The sequence below is a fragment of the Perognathus longimembris genome, chromosome 2, assembly GCF_023159225.1.
Source record: "Perognathus longimembris pacificus isolate PPM17 chromosome 2, ASM2315922v1, whole genome shotgun sequence".
Taxonomy (NCBI): Eukaryota; Metazoa; Chordata; class Mammalia; order Rodentia; family Heteromyidae; genus Perognathus; species Perognathus longimembris.
In genome coordinates, this window is record NC_063162.1 from 152,693,487 (window position 1) to 152,715,164 (window position 21,678).

At 46.8% G+C, this 21,678-nt stretch overlaps 1 protein-coding gene across 6 annotated transcripts in view; it reads left to right on the forward strand.

The window, feature by feature from the left end:
* Positions 1 to 5,470: 5,470 nt before the first annotated feature.
* The window catches only part of Rbm33 (RNA binding motif protein 33), a 77,980-nt gene continuing 61,772 nt past the window's right edge, over positions 5,471 to 21,678 (forward strand). For 5 of the 6 annotated variants that reach the window (XM_048340524.1, XM_048340526.1, XM_048340525.1 and 2 more), the window contains exons 1-5: positions 5,472 to 5,551; positions 13,691 to 13,769; positions 15,619 to 15,667; positions 19,029 to 19,105; positions 21,191 to 21,503. In XM_048340524.1, coding sequence (XP_048196481.1) covers positions 5,509 to 5,551; positions 13,691 to 13,769; positions 15,619 to 15,667; positions 19,029 to 19,105; positions 21,191 to 21,503 — 561 coding nt within the window. In that variant the 5' untranslated portion in view covers positions 5,472 to 5,508. Of the gene's footprint in view, positions 5,552 to 13,690; positions 13,770 to 15,618; positions 15,668 to 19,028; positions 19,106 to 21,190; positions 21,504 to 21,678 lie in introns of all 6 variants that reach the window. The other variant, XM_048340523.1, reaches the window with a different exon arrangement.

Sequence of the window (21,678 nt, forward strand, 5' to 3'; positions counted from 1 at the left end):
ACAACAGTTAAGAAATATTGTAAGAGCCGGGTGCAAGTGGCTCACGCCCGTCGTCCTAGCTACTGGGGAGGCTGCGATCTGAGGATTGCCGGGAAGTCCGTGAGACTCTTGTCGTCAATGAACTCCTCAGGAAAGGCTGGACGTGGCAACGTGGCTCATGATAAAGCACTAGCCTTGAGCAAAAGAAGCTCAGGGACAGTGTCCAGATCCTGAGTTCAAGTCCCCAGACTGGCAAAAAAAAAAAAAAAAGACTAAATATAGGGACCATTTGTGAATAAAAGAGTACTTCCAAGAGCTATAGCGTCATCACACAAACACCTCAGTGCTGATGACGGCCACCCACTGAAGAACTACTGTCCAGGGAACCTGGCCCTTCTCTCCCCCCCCCCCCACTTTTGCTTTAATTGAAGCTAAGACCAAACTGGCAGTTTCCTAATTGCCAGCACCCACAGCCCCACACCCACACCCCGGGCACTGTGAGGCGTGGTCCTGCCCAGCTTGGGAGCCGCCATGGCTCTCAGGACTACTGCTCTGCGTAAGCCAGGACACAGACCTGCAAAACCAGGCCATCGTGGCAAAAACACAGCGGCCAAACACTGTCTCAAAAAATGGTTGGGTGGGATTTTAGCACGTGTTTTAACAGACGGCCGGGGAGCTATGTCGGTGCAAAGTCTCGTTTATTGAGGGAGATCCCACCATGAAATAAGGCACAGGAGCCAATCAGGTCAGGGAGCGGCAGGAAGGGGAGGGGTGTATGTGCACCTATCCAGGGACTGGGAGGGGCGGCCTGAGCTGTCCGTCAAGGGTGGAGGGCCCAGGGACCAATCCTAAGAGGCGGCCTAATTCTCCATCACAGCCCACAGGACCGCCTCCGGGTTCACCACCAGGCGCCACCTTGGCCACACGTGGTCCCAAGGCCGGGAGGCGGGGCCAGCTAGCCACGTGGCCCCAGGGCGGGACACAGGCGGGGCCAGCTAATCCCCTTTCTGATGTAACATGCCCCTGCGTGTCCCACTTACCTGCAGCCCCATCGGCTGAGGAGGACTCCTCTCTGGGGCATGTCTAGTTGAGGAGAACCTCTTCTCCCAGTGTGTGGGGCAGAGCACCATCCGGGTGGACGTCGTGTACATGATGGGACCTCATCTTTCAGGTAATACCATAAGGAAAACACTCACCAACCTACTTCACAACTCTTTCCAGTCACCTCTATTCACTTGAAGGGGGGGGGGGGGCCACCGTCTGTTCAGCAGGAAGTAGTTTCTAAAGGAAGAGATCTATGGCTGGTATGGCTCATGAGGGGTCTCTTCCGTGCGCTCACTTGCTGGTGTCCCCAATGCTTTTCCTTGCATAACTGCTCGTGTGTGTGTGTATGCACATGCACCGGGAACTGAACTCATTGCTGGGGTTTTACACACTTGAACCATACCTCCAGTGTGGCATTTTGTTACAGACGGAGTTTCACACACTTTTCTGCCTGGGCTGTATTTGAACCTCAGTTTCTCCAGGTCTCCGCTTCCCAAGACACAAGGATTACGGGCATGAATCTTGGTGCTCGGCTGATTCATTTCAAATATTTTTGTCTAGCTTTCATTGGAAAAGTTTCTAATGCTGTGCCTGCATTTTTTTAATCTGCATCATTTATAGGCTTCTCCTTTCATTGGCATTAATTCTAGACCTGTAGATTAGCAAATATACAAGTTCAGCTTTTCTTCAGCTATATCCGATAGGTATGCCATATATCAAAGTAGAATCATTCTAAAAACTAAACAATGATCACAGCTTGATATGTTACCAACTATTACCAACCATGTGTTTTACTGGGAATTCTCATTTTTTTTCCCATTACAGTGTGATTTTTGTTTCAGTTCTAAAATCCAGGTCAATGTATTTTGCCCCTTGTCTCTTCCCATCTGTGGCCCATCCTTTGTCTTTCATTAGTTTGACAGTTTTGAAGAGGATTGGCCAAGGGTTCTGCAGATGATTCATGAATTTTGGTTCCTTTTTTTTCATGGTTGGACTGAAATTATGGACTTTTGAGTGATGAATATCAGAAGTGCTATTCTCTCCTCACCATAGTACATTGGGGGATCGATGATATCAGTATAGCTTGATCAGTGACCTTGGCCATTCGATGAGGGTCACATCTGAATGTTTTTCCACTTAAAGCAACATTTTCCCTTTTTATACTCTACTTGTGAGAAATGGTATTAGGTCTAGCTCATACTCAAGGGGAAGAGAATAAGACTTCCCGGAGAGGGGATTAACAAAAAATTTATGGATGTGTATAAAAACCTCCACAAGAATTAAATATGTTGGGTAGAAAGTTTTGAAGCTATGAAACTGTCCTTATGTTTTCAAAATTTCCCTCACTGATTTGTGTCCACTGCAGACTGTACAGCAGTGATTACTGTACTGTTTCACGATTCTCATTTCCCACTTTTGGTTTATGAAATCCTTATGTCAAGGAGAGTGACCCTTCTCCATTTATGATGTGCCTAGTCACATACCTGGATCAAATCCCTCAATGTTTGTCTCTGGGTTACAAGGCTCACTGTTACTCTGTTGCTTGAATTGTTGTAGCTTTTGCCACTGGGAGGTTTGCAATTTAGTTTCCTTTTCTATTTCTAGTTATTTTATTTTTGCCAGTCCTGGGGCTTGGACTCAGGGCCTGAGCACTGTCCCTGGCTTCTTTTTGCTCAAGGCTAGCGCTCTACCTCTTGAGCCACAGCACCAGTCCGTTTGTTTATGTGGTGCCTGCTAGGCAAGCACTCTACCGCTAAGCCACATTGCCAGCCCCAGTATTTATTTTTAGCATTTTATTCTCTGACATCACTCGATCTTCCATGACTAGATATTTCCTTTAAATGTCCCAGTTCCTTTAATTTAGAAATCAAGATCTAAGTGTTACCACTCCTGGGTTATTGATCGATCCTGGGTCACCATCCCTGGGCCTCATAGTACTCAGAGTGGTGAAATACATGCCATGTGCTAACCTTGGTTCGTGCCCCTGATCTCATGCAAAAGTTTATTCCCCGACATTGGATGCTAGTGGCATCAAGAGAATAGCAATGGAATACCACTGTTGGCGTTTAGAGGTGGAAACTTTAGGAAACGGTAAGATTAGATCATTGGAGAGACCAGACACACACGCGCGCGCACACACACGGCCAACCAGATGTGGTGTCGGTACGGGGGAGGAACTTGCCATCTTGAACTGGTCTCGGAACCTTGAGCCTGCAGAACTGTGATCCAGAATAAGCCCATTTTTAAAAGTACGGCGTCGGGTCTTTCTATTGTCTCACTGCAGTACCGAACTGAAAACTAGCAAAAACTAAAAGCGAACACAGCCATGGACTCCTTCCTGGGCGTGCTGAAGCCCACAGCCGTCCTGGTGAACTGAGCCGGGCACTCCGGCTCCATCCACGGGGGCTCGGATCGGAGACCAAGACAGCTCACGAGACAAGCAGAGGCCCCGAGTGCGGCCCCGAGCTTTCCCGAGGGTCCCGGCCGGGGTGGTGGTGGGGGGGGGGGCGTTCGCCGCAGCGCCGCCGGCCCCGCTTCTCAGGTGGCCAGCACTCCAGGACTCACTCATTCTGGGACCACGGCCCTCCCCACCCACCGCGAGGCTCAGCTCGCTCGGCGCCCGGGGCCACGGCACCCCGGGCTCCCACCCGCCCTGCCCGTCCACGCCTGGTCCCGGCCCCCAGCCCCGCCTCGGCCCCCGGTCCCGGCCCCCAGCCCCGCCTCGGCCCCCGGTCCCGGCCCCCAGATTCGCCCCGGTCCCCGGTCCCGGCCCCCAGCCCCGCCTCGGCCCCCGGTCCCGGCCCCCAGATTCGCCCCGGTCCCCGGTCCCGGCCCCCAGCCCCGCCTCGGCCCCCGGTCCCGGCCCCCAGATCCGCCTCGGCCCCCGGTCCCGGCCCCCAGCCCCGCCTCGGCCCCCGGTCCTCAGCCCCAGCCCCGCCTCGGCCCCCGGTCCCGGCCCCCAGATCCGCCTCGGCCCCCGGTCCCGGCCCTCAGCCCCGCCTCGGCCCCCCGGTCCCGGCCCCCAGATCCGCCTCGGCCCCCGGTCCCGGCCCCCAGATCCGCCCCGGTCCCCGGTCCCGGCCCTCAGCCCCGCCTCGGCCCCCGGTCCCGGCCCCCAGCCCCGCCTCGGCCCCCGGTCCCGGCCCCCAGATCCGCCTCGGCCCCCCGGTCCCGGCCCTCAGCCCAGCCTCGGCCCCCGGTCCCGGCCCCCAGATCCGCCCCGGTCCCCGGTCCCGGCCCTCAGCCCCGCCTCGGCCCCCGGTCCCGGCCCCCAGATCCGCCTCGGCCCCCGGTCCCGGCCCTCAGCCCCGCCTCGGCCCCCGGTCCCGGCCCCCAGATCCGCCCCGGTCCCCGGTCCCGGCCCTCAGCCCCGCCTCGGCCCCCAGATCCGCCCCGGTCCCCGGTCCCGGCCCTCAGCCCCGCCTCGGCCCCCGGTCCCGGCCCCCAGATCCGCCCCGGTCCCCGGTCCCGGCCCCCAGCCCCGCCTCGGCCCCCGGTCCGGTCCCCAGCCCCGCCTCGGCCCCCGGTCCCTCAGCCCCAACCCCGCCTCGGCCCCCGGTCCCCGGCCCTCAGCCCCGCCTCGGCCCCCGGTCCCGGCCCTCAGCCCCGCCTCGGCCCCCGGTCCGGCCCCCAGCCCCGCCTCGGCCCCCGGTCCCTCAGCCCCGCCTCGGCCCCCGGTCCCGGCCCTCAGCCCCGCCTCGGCCCCCGGTCCGGCCCCCAGCTCCGCCTCGGCCCTCGGCCCCCGGTCCCCAGCCCGGCTCCGACCCCCGGCCCCGGCGCGGCCTTCCACACGGGCCCCGCCGGCTGGGGGCCGCGCTCGGGGCCGCGGGGCCGCCGAACTCGGGTCAGGGCCTCACGGCGCGGCCCGAGGACTCAACGCCCGCCCCGGCGCGCCGCGCCCCGGGACCGGACCCCAGCTGTCAGCCGGCCGCTAGGCGCATGCGCGCGCGCTCCGCCGCCGTTACCGCCGCGGGCGACGCCGCGGCCCGGCTTCCGACGGCGGGCGGGCCATCGTAAACCGCAGCTGTGCCGACTGCTGCAAAGCGCCGCACGACAACCCGGGGTTGATCTACGGCCTGCGGCGACGCCGGCTCCCGCTCCCAGGCTGCGGGGCTCGGGGCCCGGCGGGCGCGCGGAGGCCGCCTCGGTCCGGCCCGCGCGCCGCGGCACCTCCGGGGCGGGGCCCGGGGCCTGGGCGGCCGGGCGCGGCCCCTCCCCCTGCCCGGCCCGGCCCTCCCGCCCTCCCTCCCCGCCTCCCGCCCGCCCGCCCGCCCGCCGCGGCCGGCCCTTCCTTCCTCCCGGCGTGCACCGCGGCGCGGCCATGTTGCCGTAGTGTTGTTTTCTTCCTGCGGAGGCGACGGGCCGCAGCCGACCGCGCCGCGCCGGCCTCGCCTCAGCGCCCTCGCCGGCGCCCCGGTCCGCGCCAGCCCCGTCGGCCCGCCCCGCGGCTCGGGCGGCGGCCGAAGGCCGGGCCCGGCGGGCACCATGGCGGCCGCCCTGGGCGCGGGCGGAGGAGCGGGCGCCGGAGGTACGTGGGCCCAGCGGGCCGCCCCCGGGGTGCGGGCCCCGGCCCCGCCGGAGCCCCGGCCGCGCCCGCCGCGGGGCCCGAGCGTTGGGGGCCCGAGGCGGCGGGGCCCGGGGCGGGGCGGGGCGGGACGGGGCGGGCGGCCCCGCCGGGGAGGGGAGGGCGCGGCGGCCGTCGCGGGGCGTTGTCGGGGTGCGGCTGTCAGCGGCGACGCCGGCGCGGGCCTCGCTCGTCCCCACCCCCCCCGCCCCCGGGCCGCCGTTCCCGCGGTGGTGTGCGGAGCTCGCGGGGCCGGCGGGCGGGCGGGCGGGCGCCATTGTCCGCGCCGGGTCCCCCCCCCCCCGCCCGGGCCTCCCTCCCCCTCGAGGCCGGGGCAGCGCGCGCGGGTCGGGGGGCTCTCCGGGCTGAAGTCGTGGCGGGGGGGGGGGTTTGCTGCTGCCGCCGTTCATCGCGGGGGTGCCAAGCTCGTCGGTGACGAGGCCGAGGGCTGGACTCCCGGCTTCCATCTTGGGAGGCGCCCACCCCCGGCGACACCTGCCACCTGCGCGCCGCGCCCCTCCCGCCGCCCGCCCGCCCGCGGGGCCGCCGTCCCTCCCGTCGCCGCGGACCTCCACCCCCTCTGACGAACTTGGGCTCGCACGGACTGAAGAAGAAAGGCATCGTTATTACCGGAGCCGGGGCGTGCACGGCTCGCCTTGGGGTGCAGAAGGGATCTGTAGTCTGCTGGAGCAAAGGATGCGTTAGGACGGAAGTGGGCCGGAGCTCAGGGCTGTGGACGGAGGTGCGGACGGGGGCAGCCGCCGATCCCGGGGCTGGAGCATCGCTTCTGGTCTGTGGCCGCTTCATAATTGGAGACGAAAGTCTCGAGGACTTTCCCTCCCCTCCCTCCCCCCCCCCCCAGCTCGATTTGCGCTTCCCTCCCCAGGCCTCGGCTTCCCGAGGAGGTAGGATTGCGGGGGTGAGCCACCAGCGCCCCTCCTGTTTTATATAGTTGTACTACGTCCAGGAAAGTGTGCAGCACAGTGCAGAGAGCGCTTACCGCGTGACATTAAGACAGGTTATCATTTTAACATTTCTTTTTTTTATTGTTATCGAGGTGTGTTCCGAGGGATCACAGGTCAGCTAAATGAGTACATTTCTTTTTGAGCGGCGTTCTCACCTCTTCCCTAGCTTCCTCCTCTTTCCTTCCGGCCCCCCCCCCCCCCGCCCCTCATGCTGTATAGTTCATTTTCAACATAGCAGTCTAGTGAGTGTTACCGCTGCATTTGTTCACGCTTTGTGCCACCGTTTCTGTGCTCCCCCTTGACCCTCCAAACAGGTAAACTTACATACAAGACAAAAAAGTACAGAAAATGAAAACAGCCACAAAGGAGGGGGAAAGAACCCCAAATAACAGTCTCTTGTTCCCATTCCAAGTATCGTTTATAAGATTGTAAGCACGTAGCTACTGAGCCTTTCTGATCCTCTCCTAAGAATAGCTTCCTTTGGTCTCACTGTGTGAATGTTGAAAATCCTGTGTAATTTATCATGTCCAAGTATGTATATGCATATATGTATATTTTTTTTTGTCTTTTACCATCTAGTGTGTTACTGTAGACAAATTTTAATGGTGGAATTTAGATACAATTTACTGAGTAGAGTGTTTGTGGAATCTCTTCTCCCATAGTGCTGACATCTGTGTCCTGCTAGTTATCTGTGTGTGGGTACTTAATTCTTAACTTTTTTTTTCCTTCAAGAAAGCTTAATTTCTGAGCTGGTGCTTGGTGGCTCACAGCCTAATTCTGGCTACTCAGGAGGCTGAGATTCAAAGGATGCTGATCTGAGGTTAGCCTAGGCAGGAACATCTGTTAGACAATAGCAAGTGAAAAGAGCTGTAAATGTAGTCCAGCAAGCACCAGGCCCTGAGTTCAAATTCTGGTACAGGCAAAAACAACAACAAAACCCCTTAATTTTTTAGGTTCACCTGCTGGAATTTGAGGAGTGGAGGAAAGAATTGCTTCATTTTCATGCAGCCAGAGGGACTCCTTTTAGCATTTCTTGTTGAGCATGTTTACTAGTGATGTACTTAGGCTTATTTGCCTGAGAACGTAAATTCTTGGGGGTTTTTAGCCAGTCCTGGAGCTTGAACTCAGGGGCCTGAGCACTGTCCCTGGCTTCTTTTTGCTCAAGGCTAGCACTCTGCCACTTGAGCCACAGCACCACTTCTGGCCTTTTCTATGTATGTGGTGCTGAGGAATCGAACCCAGGGCTTCCTGTACACGAGGCAAGCACTCTTGCTACTAGGCCATATTCCCAACCTGAACATAGGATTTGAAGGGCCGTTTTTCATATGCATGCTTTTTGATTGAAAGGTTTTTCTTTTTTTTTTTTTTTTTCTGTATATGTGGTGCTGGGGACTCGAACCCAGGGCTTCATGTATACGAGGCAAGCACTCTTGCCACTAGGCCATATTCCCAGCCGATTGACAGGTTTTTCTTTTAACATGTTAAATACTTTATTCCACTACCTTCAGGCCTGGATGGCTTCAAAAATTATTGTCGTTATGCCAGTTTAATTAAGGATCTTTTGCATATGACTAGTCACTTCTCTGTGTGCTTTCAAGATCTTTGGTTTGGTGTTTGACAGTTCTGGTTCTGGGGCTTGAACTCAGGACCTGGGTGCTGTCTCTGAGCTTTTGTGCTCAAGGATGGCACTCTACCACTTGAGCCACAGCTCTGTTTTTGTCTTTTTTGGTGGTTAATTGGAATCTCACTGACTTTAAGATTAGTCTCACACTTTCCTGCCTGGGCTGGCTATGAATTGTTATCTTTAGATCTCAGCCTTGAGTAGCTAGGATTACAGGTTTGAGCCACTGGCACACAGCTTGACAGTTTTAACTATTGGCATGAATACCTGATTTTTTTTTTTTTTTTTTTGCTACTTCATTCAACTCCTAGGATGGATGGAGTCATATCAAAATTGGAAGTTTGGGGCCATCAATTCTTGAGTAGTGTGGAGTACAATCAGTAGGGTGGAGTACAGTCAGCCTCCCTCGCCCTCTCTTGGTAGCTGACTTAGGCTAATGGGGCTTTTTCTAAAAATGTGTGGCTGTTGATTGGTTCCCTGAGCAGTTAGCTCAGAGGCCTGCCTTTATTTTGCCCCACTTAAAACACTCTCAGTGCTGAAGTTTAACAACAAAGGTAGTGTTGTCAAAACATTTAAAGACAAATATGCACACTTTTGGGTCACCTGAGGCTCAAAGACCCGTGGTAGATAGAACAAACAACACACAGACCAAAGCCTGGGAAGAGGATGCCGGGAAGGAAAACACATGAGGAAATAATCTGGAGTATCATGCAAAAATGAATTTATTTATGATCACAAGAGATATTTATTGACTTAAGTCCCCTTCCTTTGCATTTGTAAGTGTGTGTATGCTATGATGAGTGTAAATTTTTTATTAAGTCCTAGAAGAACTTTGTGTCTAGCCATTTGACTTTTTAAGTTATGCTTTCAATTTCATCATTGTTGGTCTGTTTAGCTTTTTAAAATACAATGGTAATTTACGTTTACCTAGAAAAATATTCTTTATGTTTCCATGTTAATACACAGTTGATACTGTGGCTTTCTCAGAGTAGGTGTGTTGAAGATAGATTTTTTTTTTTTTGGATGCCTATATTGGGGCTTGAACTCAGCCTGCCTTACACTCTAACATGACTTTTTTTTTTACTCAAGGCTAGGGCTCTATTACTAAAGCCACACTTCCATTTGCTGGGTAATAGGAGATACAAGCCTCATGGACTTTTCTAGCTATGATTCTCAGATTTCAGCTTCCTAAGTAAGCTAGGATTACAGGTATGAGCTACCAGCACTCAACAAAAGTAGATTAAAAAATTTTTTTGGAAACTGGTGCATCTGAACAAATTTTTAACTTTTCACTCAACTTGGGTGGGTTCAGAATTCTGGATAGGGATTCATTTTCTTAAATTTGTGATGACTTGCCGTGTTCTGCTCTTAAGAAGACATGTCATTAGAATTTCTCAAAATTTCTATGTTATCTTTTTTCTTGGAAAGTTTTTTGTTTTTTTTTTGAGCTACGGCTCCATTTCTGGTTTTTTAGTAGTTAATTGGGAGAGAAGAGTCTTATGGACTTTCCTGCCACCATGTCTTTGAACCACAACCCTCAGATCTCAGCCTCCTGAGTAGCTAGGATGTGAGGCATTGGTGCCTGGCTTCTCTGAAAGTTGTTTTGCCTTCTAGTACTAGGTTTGAACTCAGGTACTGCTAGTCCTCTCTGGAAGTTTTGTATCCAGTTCTCTGTCTGTCTCTTGCCATATGTGTATGTGTACATGTGTTTTCCAGTGCTGGGGAGTCACACTTGGTTCACACATGCTGGGCAGGTGCCCTTCTCAGCACAGCATTCTGTCTCTTAAACTACCAACTTAGAAAGTGGTATACGGTAAAAGAATCTAGGTTTCACATTTTAAAAAGAGTGTCTAGACTCACTGGAAAAGAAGTAGGGTATCAGTTACTCTTAGTCTCAGGATGGGAGCATGGAATTGGCTGATGTGGGCCTCCTGTCTGCTCAGGGTGAGCGGGGCTTCCATGGCTCCCCTGGCAGTCGGCAAAGCCCTGTCTTCAACCAGACTTATTCTCAAGATGACTAATGTGCTCCTTATTTCATAAACAGAAGGTTCTTTCTAGGAAAACCCTGTCTCGAGGACCTTTACTGCATCAGTTTTTTTTTTTTTTAACAATGAGTACCAACTGTATATAAAACAATACAATGAAACATTTTTTTAAAATTTTTGCTTGGCTACTCAGAAGTTGATATTTACACTGTAGAACTAATATGTTGACTTTGAAAATTATTGACTATTACCTGGCTTTTTAAAGTTAATATTTCAACAACCGGTCTAGATTTGTCTTATATAAAACAAGGAACTTTGCTGGGAATATGGCCTAGTGGCAAGAGTGCTTGCCTCATATACATGAAGCCCTGGGTTCAATTCCCCAGCACCACATATGTAGAAAATGGCCAGAGGTGGCGCTGTGGCTCAAGTGGCAGAGTGCTAGCCTTGAGGAAAAAGAAGCCAGGGACAGTGCTCAGGCTCTTGAGCCCAAGGCCCAGGACTGGCCAAAATAAATAAATAAAATAAAACAAGGAACTTTGACTCAGAATAGGAATATATATATGAAGTAGGAAGGTTGAGAACCTTTGAAACAAAAGTTTGCAAATAGTTCAGGGCCAAATAATGAATGTTAGACTTTCCAGGGCTCATGATTTCTGTTGTGGCAGCTTAGCTCTGCTCTTTGTAACTGGAAGGCAGCCATGAATCATATGTGATTACATTGGCATAGATGTGTTCATTTAAATGTTTATTTACACGAATGGGTGGTGACTGAATTTGGGCAAATGCATGGCTGGCCCTATTTGGCCCATAGGCTAAAATTTGGGGACTGTAGAACAGATAGTTACTAAAACTGTGTCCCAAGCTAATAGTCTATAATGTTCCTAATCATCCAAGTCCAAATTCCTGGAAAAGAGGAAGAAATGATGAGAATGGTAAAGAGAAAAGTTTTTATTGGTGTGTGTTTGAAAATGCCAGCAGATGGAAATGAAATGTTAGTGCAAGGGTTTGGACTTGGAATGAGGTTGTCCTGACAAGGTGTTGACTGTACTTGTCCTGCTTATTGCTCTTGGCCTTTGGGTGTGTACTATTTTTCAAATTCTGGACTACTGCACATTCATCATCTTCCCATGTTTCTGCTTAGCATGACTCATAATACTATAAAATCCATCCACTGATGGGACTGATATAAGTTAGAACCTTAAAAAGAATCTGTAATAATCTGAAGGAATAGGGAAATGACTGGAGAGAATTTAAGACTAAAACCAGGCTTACACAGGACTCTGCATGCTTCTTAAGACTGAGTCATTATTTCAGTGAGTGTAACACCTTTGTTTCTATGTGTAGTTGAATTGCCATGTGTGTCAGAATTTCCTTTTTTTTTTTTTGGTACCAATCCTGGGGCTTGAACTAAGGGCCTCTGGGCACTGTCCCTGAGCTTTTTTCTCTCAAGGCTGGTGTTCTACTAATTGAGCCATAGTTCTGTTTCCTTCTTTTTGATGTTTAATTGGAGATAAAGAGCCTCAAACCAATATCCTCAGGTCTCAGCCTTCTGAGTAGCTAGGATTACAGGCCTCAGCCACTGTACCCAGCCAGAATGTCTTTCCTTTTAAAGGTTAACCTATTGTATATAGATACCACCTTCCTCCCTTCCCCCTCTTTCCTCCCTCCCTTCTTCCCTCCCTCCCTCCCTCCCTCCTTACCTCCTTCCCTCCTTCCCTTCCCTCATTGTTTCTCCTCCCCTTTTTTCTTTTCTGTTGGTTCTGGGGCTTGAACCTTAGTGCTTCGGCGCCTTCCCTGATCTTTTTTGCTCAAGGCTAGCACTCTACCTCTTGAGCTATAGCTCCACATTCGGCCTTTTTTGGTGGCTAATTAGAGATAACAGTCTCATGGACTTTCCTGCCCAGATTGGCTTTGAAATGTGATCCTCAAATCTCAGCCTCCTGAGTAGCTAGAACTTTCATCCCCAGCCTCTTGCCTCCCAGGAGAGGAAAAAGCTGAAGACCTACATCATTCATCATTAATTCAGTCAACCATGTCTTTGTAATGAGACTGCCTTAAAAGTCTCCAAATCTTGGGTTAGTACACCGTGTCCCATCACCATCTTTGTAATATGTCTCCATCTTTGTCATATTAAGTGACAGTTTGACTGGCAGACTGTTCAGGTCTCAGCCTTCATTCTATGAAATCATCATTTCCCTTCAGTTGTGACACTCCAGAGTTAGAGCAGGTCCTGCAGACTCAGAGCTCAGTACTGCAAGGTGCTCACTAAAGATGCCAACTGTTGATGGGGCACCTAGTAACTCAAACTTCCTCCTCCTAAGTTTAGGTGCTTCAATTTACTAGAAAAAAAAGCACAGGACCCAGGCAAACAGTAGAGTACTTTGAAGCACTTTATATCCTAGTCTGACTTACTTTAATTTTCTTGTTTTTATATTCTTTTGGAGAATAGATGTTTTAAATTTTGGTTGTGTTCTAATTCATCAGTTTGATCTTTAATGGATTTTTGGTTATGTAGTCACATAAATTTTTGCTGAGCTCCAAACATATGTTTCTGGGTATGGTTTCATGAAGTATTGATTCAGGTTTACATCTTAGGAGTAGCAGTAATATTTGAGTGGCAGGGATGGGGGAGGAGGATCTCATTTGAGGCCAGCCCAGGTATGAAAGTTTAGGATGCTCTGTTTCACTTGGTGGCAGTGGTATACACCTGTTACTTCAGTTACCGGGGAAGTAGAATGACTGGGTGCAATGGTGTGTGCCTGTCTTTCCTAATGGCATGGGAAGCATGAGGATTACAGCCCAGGATGGGCATAAAGTGAGACCCTACCATAAAAGTAACCAAAGCAGAAAGGACCTGGAGACACGGTCCTGTGGTAGAGCCTTGCAAATAAATGTGAGGCTGAGTTTGATCTCCAGTCCTGGGGGGAAAATATTTTTAATTATTACAAATGTCTAAAAAAGACCAGGTCAGAGCCCAGCAAAAATCAATAACCAGGAAATGGGTACATACAAGGGGTGGGTGGTGTGGAGCCCAGGGGAGAGGGGTAGATGAATAAAGGAGGGGGAGAATGTAGTCAAGAATTCATTTTTTATTTTTTCCAATCCTGGGACTTGCACTGAGGGTCTGGGCAATGTCTCTGAGCTTCTTTGTGCTCAAGACTAGTGCTCTAGCACTTTAGCCACAGCAACACTTCCAAGAATTCATTGTATAAATCACAAAATTAAGAAAAATAAGGGAAGGAGTAGGTGGGGGCGGGGGGAGAATGTTGAAAGGGTGATATTCATCAAGATGCATTGCATTCATAAGCTGCTTTGTTATATGATACCTCCTTTGTACAGTTACTTAAAGATAACAAAAATAAAAAGAATTAAAAACAAAATACTAAAAAATGTCTAATGTACTCATAATATATGCATCTTTTGCACCTTGAAATGTCAGAGTAGGAATCCTTCAGTTGTCTTGTAGTTGATTATTGTGTTTGTCTTGATTTTGCAAAACTGACTGACTTGAATGGACTCTTCCTCACAGATGATGACTTTGATCAGTTTGATAAACCTGGTGCAGAGCGGTCTTGGAGAAGAAGAGCTGCTGATGAGGAGTGGGACAGGTACATGCATGCTTCCTCCATCTGGGAGTCTGGGCTGACTCTGATCCTTCCTCTGGAATATGTAGAGATGTGACTGAAAATAGTGTTGTGGCTCCCTGATAATCTGTCCCAAATAAGTCCCTGTGGACTAGTGAGGGCTCTCCAGGTAGAAGACTGCTCCAAGGGCTGTGCCAGACCTGTACTGTTAACAGTACTGGCATTGACTTTGTGGACAACCAGAACATTCACTGGTATAACTGTGTGCCAGAGTACCCAATATTTGGATAAAATTATCATTCTATTATGTGTTGATTACATTTTCCTGCTTATTAATGAAAATAAAAGTGCCTTTTTAAGAATGCATACAAGAAACAGTCACAGTAAAGACAGATGCCATTTCATAGTGCTGGGCTCCTCTGGTGGAGAATGACACTAGGTAAGGGGGGAGGTGTTTTTTGGAGCATTTTTCAGGACTTTTCTGTTTGTAAATAAAAATGTACTTGATTTCAAAGAGGTTAATGTCTCCAGTTTTTCATAAGATTCTTAGCCAAAAAGGTAGTTCTTACCCAAATGGTGATCCTGGTGAAATCCTTAAGAATTCCTTCAGGGAAATAAGGAAACCTCTTCCTAGGCAGTGTGCTTCCTTTTCAAAATTTCTAGAACAGTTAAACTAGTTATTGTGGGGGAGAGTCACATGACTAATCCTGAAATTACCAGGGATGGCCAGGGGGTTCATAGCTAAATTTTGTAACAGTTTTAATCTATTCTTTAATGTATAATGTAAACTTCTTTGCATATGTACATCATTTGTTAAGCTCTATCCATCTAACTGATGACTATATGAGAGACCCTGTTTATTCTATGGGCTGTGTGGTTGGTACTTGGGATTTGGACTCTGAAATCTGACTATGAGTTCACCTGTTGCGTCACAGCTTCTAGGCAAGTGATCTTGGGCAAGTTGTTTTGACATCTCAGAGTTTGTGATAGCTCATTGAAAAATAAAGGTGATGTTAATTGTCTACTTGATAGAATTAGTCAGCTAAGAGCTATACCTATAAAACAGTGTTTGGTAAGTGTACTGGATAGACTTTGAGTTATTGATCTGTAAACTATACTTGTCCTGTGGGCTTAGTGCTAGTCTCCATCCTGTGGCTGGAATACTGTGCTTTCTTTGTACAGTCCACTTAATTTTGTAACTGATGAGGCTGTTTATCTTTTTTCAAAAATGCTCTTGTTGGGGCTGGGAATATGGCCTAGTGGTAGAGTGCTTGCCTCGCATACACGAAGCCCTGGGTTCGATTCCTCAGCACTACATATGTAGGAAAAGTCAGACGTGGCACTGTGGCTCAAGTGGTAGAGTGCTAGTCTTGAGCGGGAAGAAGCCAGGGACAGTGCTCAGGCCCTGAGTTCAAGGCCCGGGACTAGCAAAAACAAAAACAAAAACAAAAAAAAAGAAAGCTCTCGTTAGAGATTAAAGTCACTAAAGCTTGTTGTTTTTTAATTTTTAATTTCCACATATTTTTTTCTTTTTGGTCAGCAAAAGCTACAAATGAAAGTTTATTTACTTTTCTTCAGTAGAACTTGCTCTTATTACCATCCCAGTTAGTGTGGACTGGTATTACTTTCCACTTTCAGATACTTAAAATGACAATGTAGAGGAAGGCTCCTTTTCAAAGATGTACCTGTATGTTTTTGTTCATCTAGAGCAAAACTGAAATAGGGATTTTCATTGTTAATAAAACAGAAGGAAAGTGTAGCAGTTTCTCCTGAAAGCCCCAAGCCTACCAGGCTTTACCACATTTCAAAGTGACCCGCCTATTTTCCAATCTTAATAGGAATAACGCTTTGGCATTTCTCTTGTTCCCTCTAGTGAACTTGAAGATGACTTACTTGGAGAAGATTTACTTTCTGGCAAAAAGGTAAGCAAAATACAAGTACTTTTGTACTAAAACATATGCATGGGATACACAACTGGAAAATTGGTTTATGTAAAAACGTTGTAAATTGAATTATTGTTTGCCTTGTTATATTACTGGAAATGGACTTACAATATACTTCTAGTCTGAATTCTCTTTTTAAATGCACAGTTGGTTGTTTATTAGTAAATCCTTAGGTAATTATAACTCATACAATAAATTCTTTAAAGCAAGTGTTGGATGCGGGACTACAATGACATAAAACTTCTTGCTTTAAAGGAGTATACAATTTGGAAGTTCAATATTTTGTATACTCATTCTGGAATTCACTTTTGGGGGTGTTCGTAGATGAGCTTGAAGATAAACATTGAAATAAAATTTTCATTAAGATTAAAAATTCCTGTAAAAACATTTTAAGTTACATTATCTTTCATATGTGTATATTTATATTGTAAACTATAGCAATCTATTTTATATTTATATTGTAAACTATAGCAATCTATTTTACAAAACACGTAAAGGTAGAAACATTAAGCGAGAGATGAAAATGAAATTTTAAAGTTTTATTTTTCAATAAAGAACTTACTATTCTCAATGTCAACATAGTTACTTAACGCTTAAATTTTAAGTTTTAGAGTTATAAAGGCTTATTCAACAGTTACACTAAAGCTTGTTATACTTTTAGGTTAAGATTTGTCAGTAGTTTTTCAGTATTTCAAATAACATAGTAGATTCTTACCTTTTATCTGATATTTTTTCTACATTTCATTGCTTTTTTACTTTGTCTTTAATATTATTTAAGGTCTTATTAAAAAAAGTATCCATTTTGCCATTTTTCTGGTAACCTTCTATATTGTACTATTAGCATTTTCCCTAAATATGTGAATTTTATTTAGGATTCTTTCCTAGCCAGTTTTTCTTTCTGTGTTCTACTTCATGCTGATTATTAGCCTCCACATAGCTGGCTTCTCTTTGGACTGCCCAGACTTCTCCCACTGTAACCCATGAAGCTTGGGAGGGATATTGGTATACCATAGCAATTAGACAAACAACACACATACCACCACTACCACCAGAAGACCTCAAGTGTGTGTAAGAGGAGAACAATATTACTTATCTTAATGTGCCTTTGAGCCAAATGTCATCAATTTTCAGTTACAGGTACTCTTAACTTCCCCTCTACCTACCCCCTTCCTCAGTTAACTTGGAGTAAATCTCAGAAAATATAATGATGTTTTAATAAGTAAATCTTAGTATGTTTCTAGAATTCTTTTCTTTGGAAGTTGCCATAAATTTCTGGCCTTGTTTCATATCACCACATCGCTTTCCAGAAATGTTTGGTCAGTTTCTGTTTCTAATATGTATACTTATAAGCATCTCTCTCTCCTATCCATTTTGAGCTTTGATGCTACTTTTTAAAAATAATCATTATCACTGTGAGCTATGGAAAGTGATTCCTGGTGGTTTGATTCTTGTTTCTTTGATGCATGGTTCAGAGACTGTGCCTTGAGGTATTTACTAGTGAGTTTATTGCTAAAGCCAGTGATGGGTCCTTCCTGATGGATGCGTTCCTTGCCAGGCCTTTGTACCACTGTGTACCTAAACTGGAGAGGCTCCTAGCCCCTTTGACAGAGTGAGACACACAGCCACACACGGAGGTTGCACACAGTCGTTTGTCAGAGAAGAGGCTCCTCCGTGTCAGAAAGGTTTTAAATGCATGATTAAATGCAAGGGTGAAGCAGGCTGATGTGACTAATCCAGAATTTTAAAAAACTGGGTAAGATCCTTACAGAAGTGGGCTGCTGGCTTCCAGTCCTTCACTGCTTGTGTGTTTTACTTGGTCATCCCGCGTGTCCCATAGGCCACATGGGGGAGAATGTTTTGGGAACTATCTTTTCCCATTTTAGAACTTTTGCTCTGTGAGATTCCTCCTTGTGAGCCCTGGAGAAAGTCATTCCTTCTGCTTCCGTTCCCATGGGAATAAAGGTCAGGAGGAGGGATTTCACCAGGGACTTCACCACTACCACTTCTGCTTCCTACTGTCCTGCTTTCCTGCAGACCATGCTCAGCAGAACTCTCCCCAGCTTACCTGCCTTTTGCCCGAGAAACTGTTCACAACCCCACCTCATTGCAATGTGCAGAAAACCAACTTTGGCCCCTGGAACTTAGCCTCCCTGTCTTGGAAAGTCTAGCTTTTCCAGCGAAATGGACATTTGTATATATCTCTGGTGTCTATTACTTTGTAGCTTCTCATTTGAGAAAGACTGAGTCCTTAGGAAGCAACATTTGACTGTGGTTGGGGCCCACCACGGCATGCAGTCCTTTGTTTGCTTGCTAAATTATTACTTCAGTGTTTTTTGGCAAATACTTAAAAATTTACCTGAAAAACCCAAGGAAGCCGCCCCTTGAATGAAGTTTGGCTGTTACTGAGTCATTCATTTCTTGAGGTTTTATTCACTGAATTTGTCCATGACAAGCCTGGCTCACCCCTGGTTAGCAGCGTGTTGTTTCACTGTCAAAACTGCTTCAGTTTGGATGGCAGGCTGTTGCCTAATAGAAACTTCATTTTGAGTGTCTCAAACGTAGTGTTGTTAGATCCATACTCCTTTAAGCAAGCTGATTATTAATTAGCCTGTTGTTTTAATCTTACTGTGATGTCCTTAGGAGATGGGCTCTCTTAAAACCACTTGTGGTTATCAGAATCACTGAAGATTAAGGGGTAGATGCCAAAAAAAAAAAAATCCCCATTTGTTTAAGTAGAAGACCAAGTAAACTTGTCTTTCATTAAAAAAAAGTATGTATGAGTATGTGTGAATGTGCATGTGGCTTTGACTGTCTTTTAGAAGAGTAGCAGTAATTTGTACGTACAAAAAATAACCAAAGAGGAGGAAGGTGTGACCCCTTAGTCCCCCAAGGTAGAATATTGGAATATGTTTAACAAACACTACAAACCTTGGCACTCTCATCAGTATGACAAGGCTGCCTCTGTTTTCTGGTGGATCAGTGCCCAGCACTATCATAAACTGAGGAACTGAGAAACGACAGTTTTTTAAATTGACCTATAATAAAATAACTCAGACATCCTCCCTTTTTTTCCTTTGTGTTAAGGTTAGGCTACCTTTGCTTGTTACACTGCTGTTTCTGTGCTTTGCCTGTGGCATCTAAAAGTCACAGGAGTGGGTAGTCAGGAGGCTGTGTGGATGACCATTGCATTGTCTATACTTATTCCAGACTGAGGAAACCTGGTTGGCAAGTGTCTTAGTAACATGAATTAGACACATTGAGTGTAATCATGCCCTTTTGTAACAAGTTTTTTCTTTTCATAGAAGTGACACTCGTTAATTAGGTTTCTTATTTTAATTAGAATCAGTCGGATTTGTCAGATGAAGAGTTGAATGATGATCTTTTACAGAGTGATAATGAAGACGAGGAAAATTTCAGGTACTCAATATTAACTCATTAAGATGTTCTTTATTTAACCAAATTGATAGGAACCATTTGTAATTATGGAGTATAATTGAATAATGTGATATTATATCTTTGATGAGTAATTATATTCTAAGTGGATGTTAGTATATTCTGAAGCCCATATGATTGTTCTAGAAATAAATCACCAGTTTAAAATCATTTCTGTTTGGTGCAGTTCATGAAAGCTCAGTACCCTATCTATTTTGTTGTTTAAATTCACAGAATGAGATTGAAGGATCTTCTTAGGAGAGGATCACAAAAGTATAGCAGCTATTTACATATGATCATATAAAATGATGTTTATCAAAGTGAATGCCAAGAAATAGAAACACTGGGTTTTTTATTTTACTTTTTGTTGTTTGTTTTTTTCTCCTTTTGTTGCTATGCTGTTTTTGATTGCTGTACTTTTTGTAGTATTTAAGTTTATCTTTTGGGGGAGGATAAGGGTAAGCATAGAAGTAGTGGAACAAAGGGCGAAATAATTCAGCAGTGATAATCACTAGACACTGTTGAAAATGAACTATGCAGCTTGAAGGAGAGAGGGTTTGGGAGGGAAAAAGTTTGGAGAAAACAAGGGAAGAGGTGACACTTAAAAAAGAAATGTATTCCTTACCTGACCTATGTAACTGTAACCCCTCTGCACATCACCTTTCCAAAAAAAAAAGAAACCTTCTTTCTTTGGTTGGAGGGCAGTTACCTCAAACTTACACATTTCATTTCATTTATTTTCATTTCAGTTTTTATTAATACGTATTTGTTTACTGAGTTATTTTTGTAGAGTGATATACTTGGTAATATTTTGGTAGGTGGGATTTATTTATTTTTTTAAAATTTCTTTGTGATACTGGGGTCTGAACTCATAGCATTATACTTGCCAGTCAGACACTCTACTACTTCAGCCATTCCCTCAGCCCTTTTTGCTTTTTTTTTTTGGCCAGTCCTGGGCCTTGGACTCAGGGCCTGAGCACTGTCCCTGGCTGCTTTTTGCTCAAGGCTAGCACTCTGCCACTTGAGCCTCAGTGCCACGCCACTTCTCGCGGTTTTCTATGTATGTGGTGCTGGGGAATCAAACCCAGGGAGGGCTTCATGTATACGGGGTAAGCACTCTTGCCACCAGGCCATATTTCAGCCCCACTTTTTGCTTTTTATTTTTAGATAATTTCTCCCACTGTTTTCCCCAAGTAGGTGTCAGACCTAAGTTTTCTTATCTACACCACTGTGTACCTGGGATTACAGGCTTCTTGACCACACCAAGCTTGTTCTTTGCTATGAGGTCTTGTTAACTGTTGCCCTGGCTGTCCATGATCCTCCTAACTCTCCTTCCAGGTAGTTGGGATTATAGGTGTAGCCACTGTGCCAGGGCCCAAATGGTTTTCACTTGTGTGAAGAAACATTGGAAAACTGTAAACATCTTGGTATAAATATAATTAGCAAAGTGCCATGTTCTATTGAGCCATAAGTTTGTAGTAGGTTTTCTAAAGTAAGTTTAATTTTTATAGGTAAAAAGTTACTTTAAAATGATTCTACCAGTTTAATAAATTTCACAATCATGTACTTTGACATTTTGTCATATTTAAGTCTTTTGAGTTTGGTTGGCCTTGATAAATATCTTGGGAAATTTTCAGGCACAATGGCTTAGAGTCTGTGTGGTATATTCAGTTTTGTGTTAGGGTGGGATACTTAATATGTGTCAACATAGATTTGCAGAGTCTTTCATTTGAAATATTATCCTGTATCTTACTGTTGGTTCTTTAGGTGTATGATTAATCGATAGATAACAAATGTTATTTCTTCCTGCGGTTGACTGGTTCTTTTGGTCAGTTAAGCTACAGCTGACAAGTGGCGGTGCTGTCTGCATGGTGGGTTTGTTACCAGCTCAGTGTGGCATGTAGGGTTTGAATTCATTCATCGTTAAATAACAGTGCATTTATATCCTATCAAGTACTTGAAAAACCTGGTTGGTGTAGTTTAATTTTTATAAGAACTCACTTATGCCTTGATGAGGCTTTGAGCTCCACTCACAGTAGTTATTCTCTTTTGTATTCTTATCCTCTGTAGTTCTCAAGGTGTCACAATTAGTCTCAATGCCACCTCTGGCATGGTTACATCGTTTGAGCTGTCTGACAACACAAATGACCAATCTGGAGAACAGGAGTCTGAGTACGAACAAGGAGAGGATGAAGTAGCCTACCACAAACCTGACGGACGAGAATTGTATCCTCAGGAATACACAGAGGAAGGACAGTATGAAGGCCACGGGACAGAATTAACAGAAGACCAGATAGAATATGGGGAAGAGCCGGAGGAGGAGCAGCTATACAGTGATGAAGTGCTGGACATCGAAATCAATGAACCTTTAGATGAATTTACAGTGAGTCTTTTCTCCTTTGTGTGGCCAAAGATAACATGGCTTCCTGCTCTTGGGTTTCTAGACTGATTTGAAATCTATTTTACCTCCCTTGGGAGGAAGAGAAATTAGACCTTATTATCACTGTCTGCCAGTTTCTTTATCTGAGCTATGACAAAGTTTGTGTTGACAGCTTGTT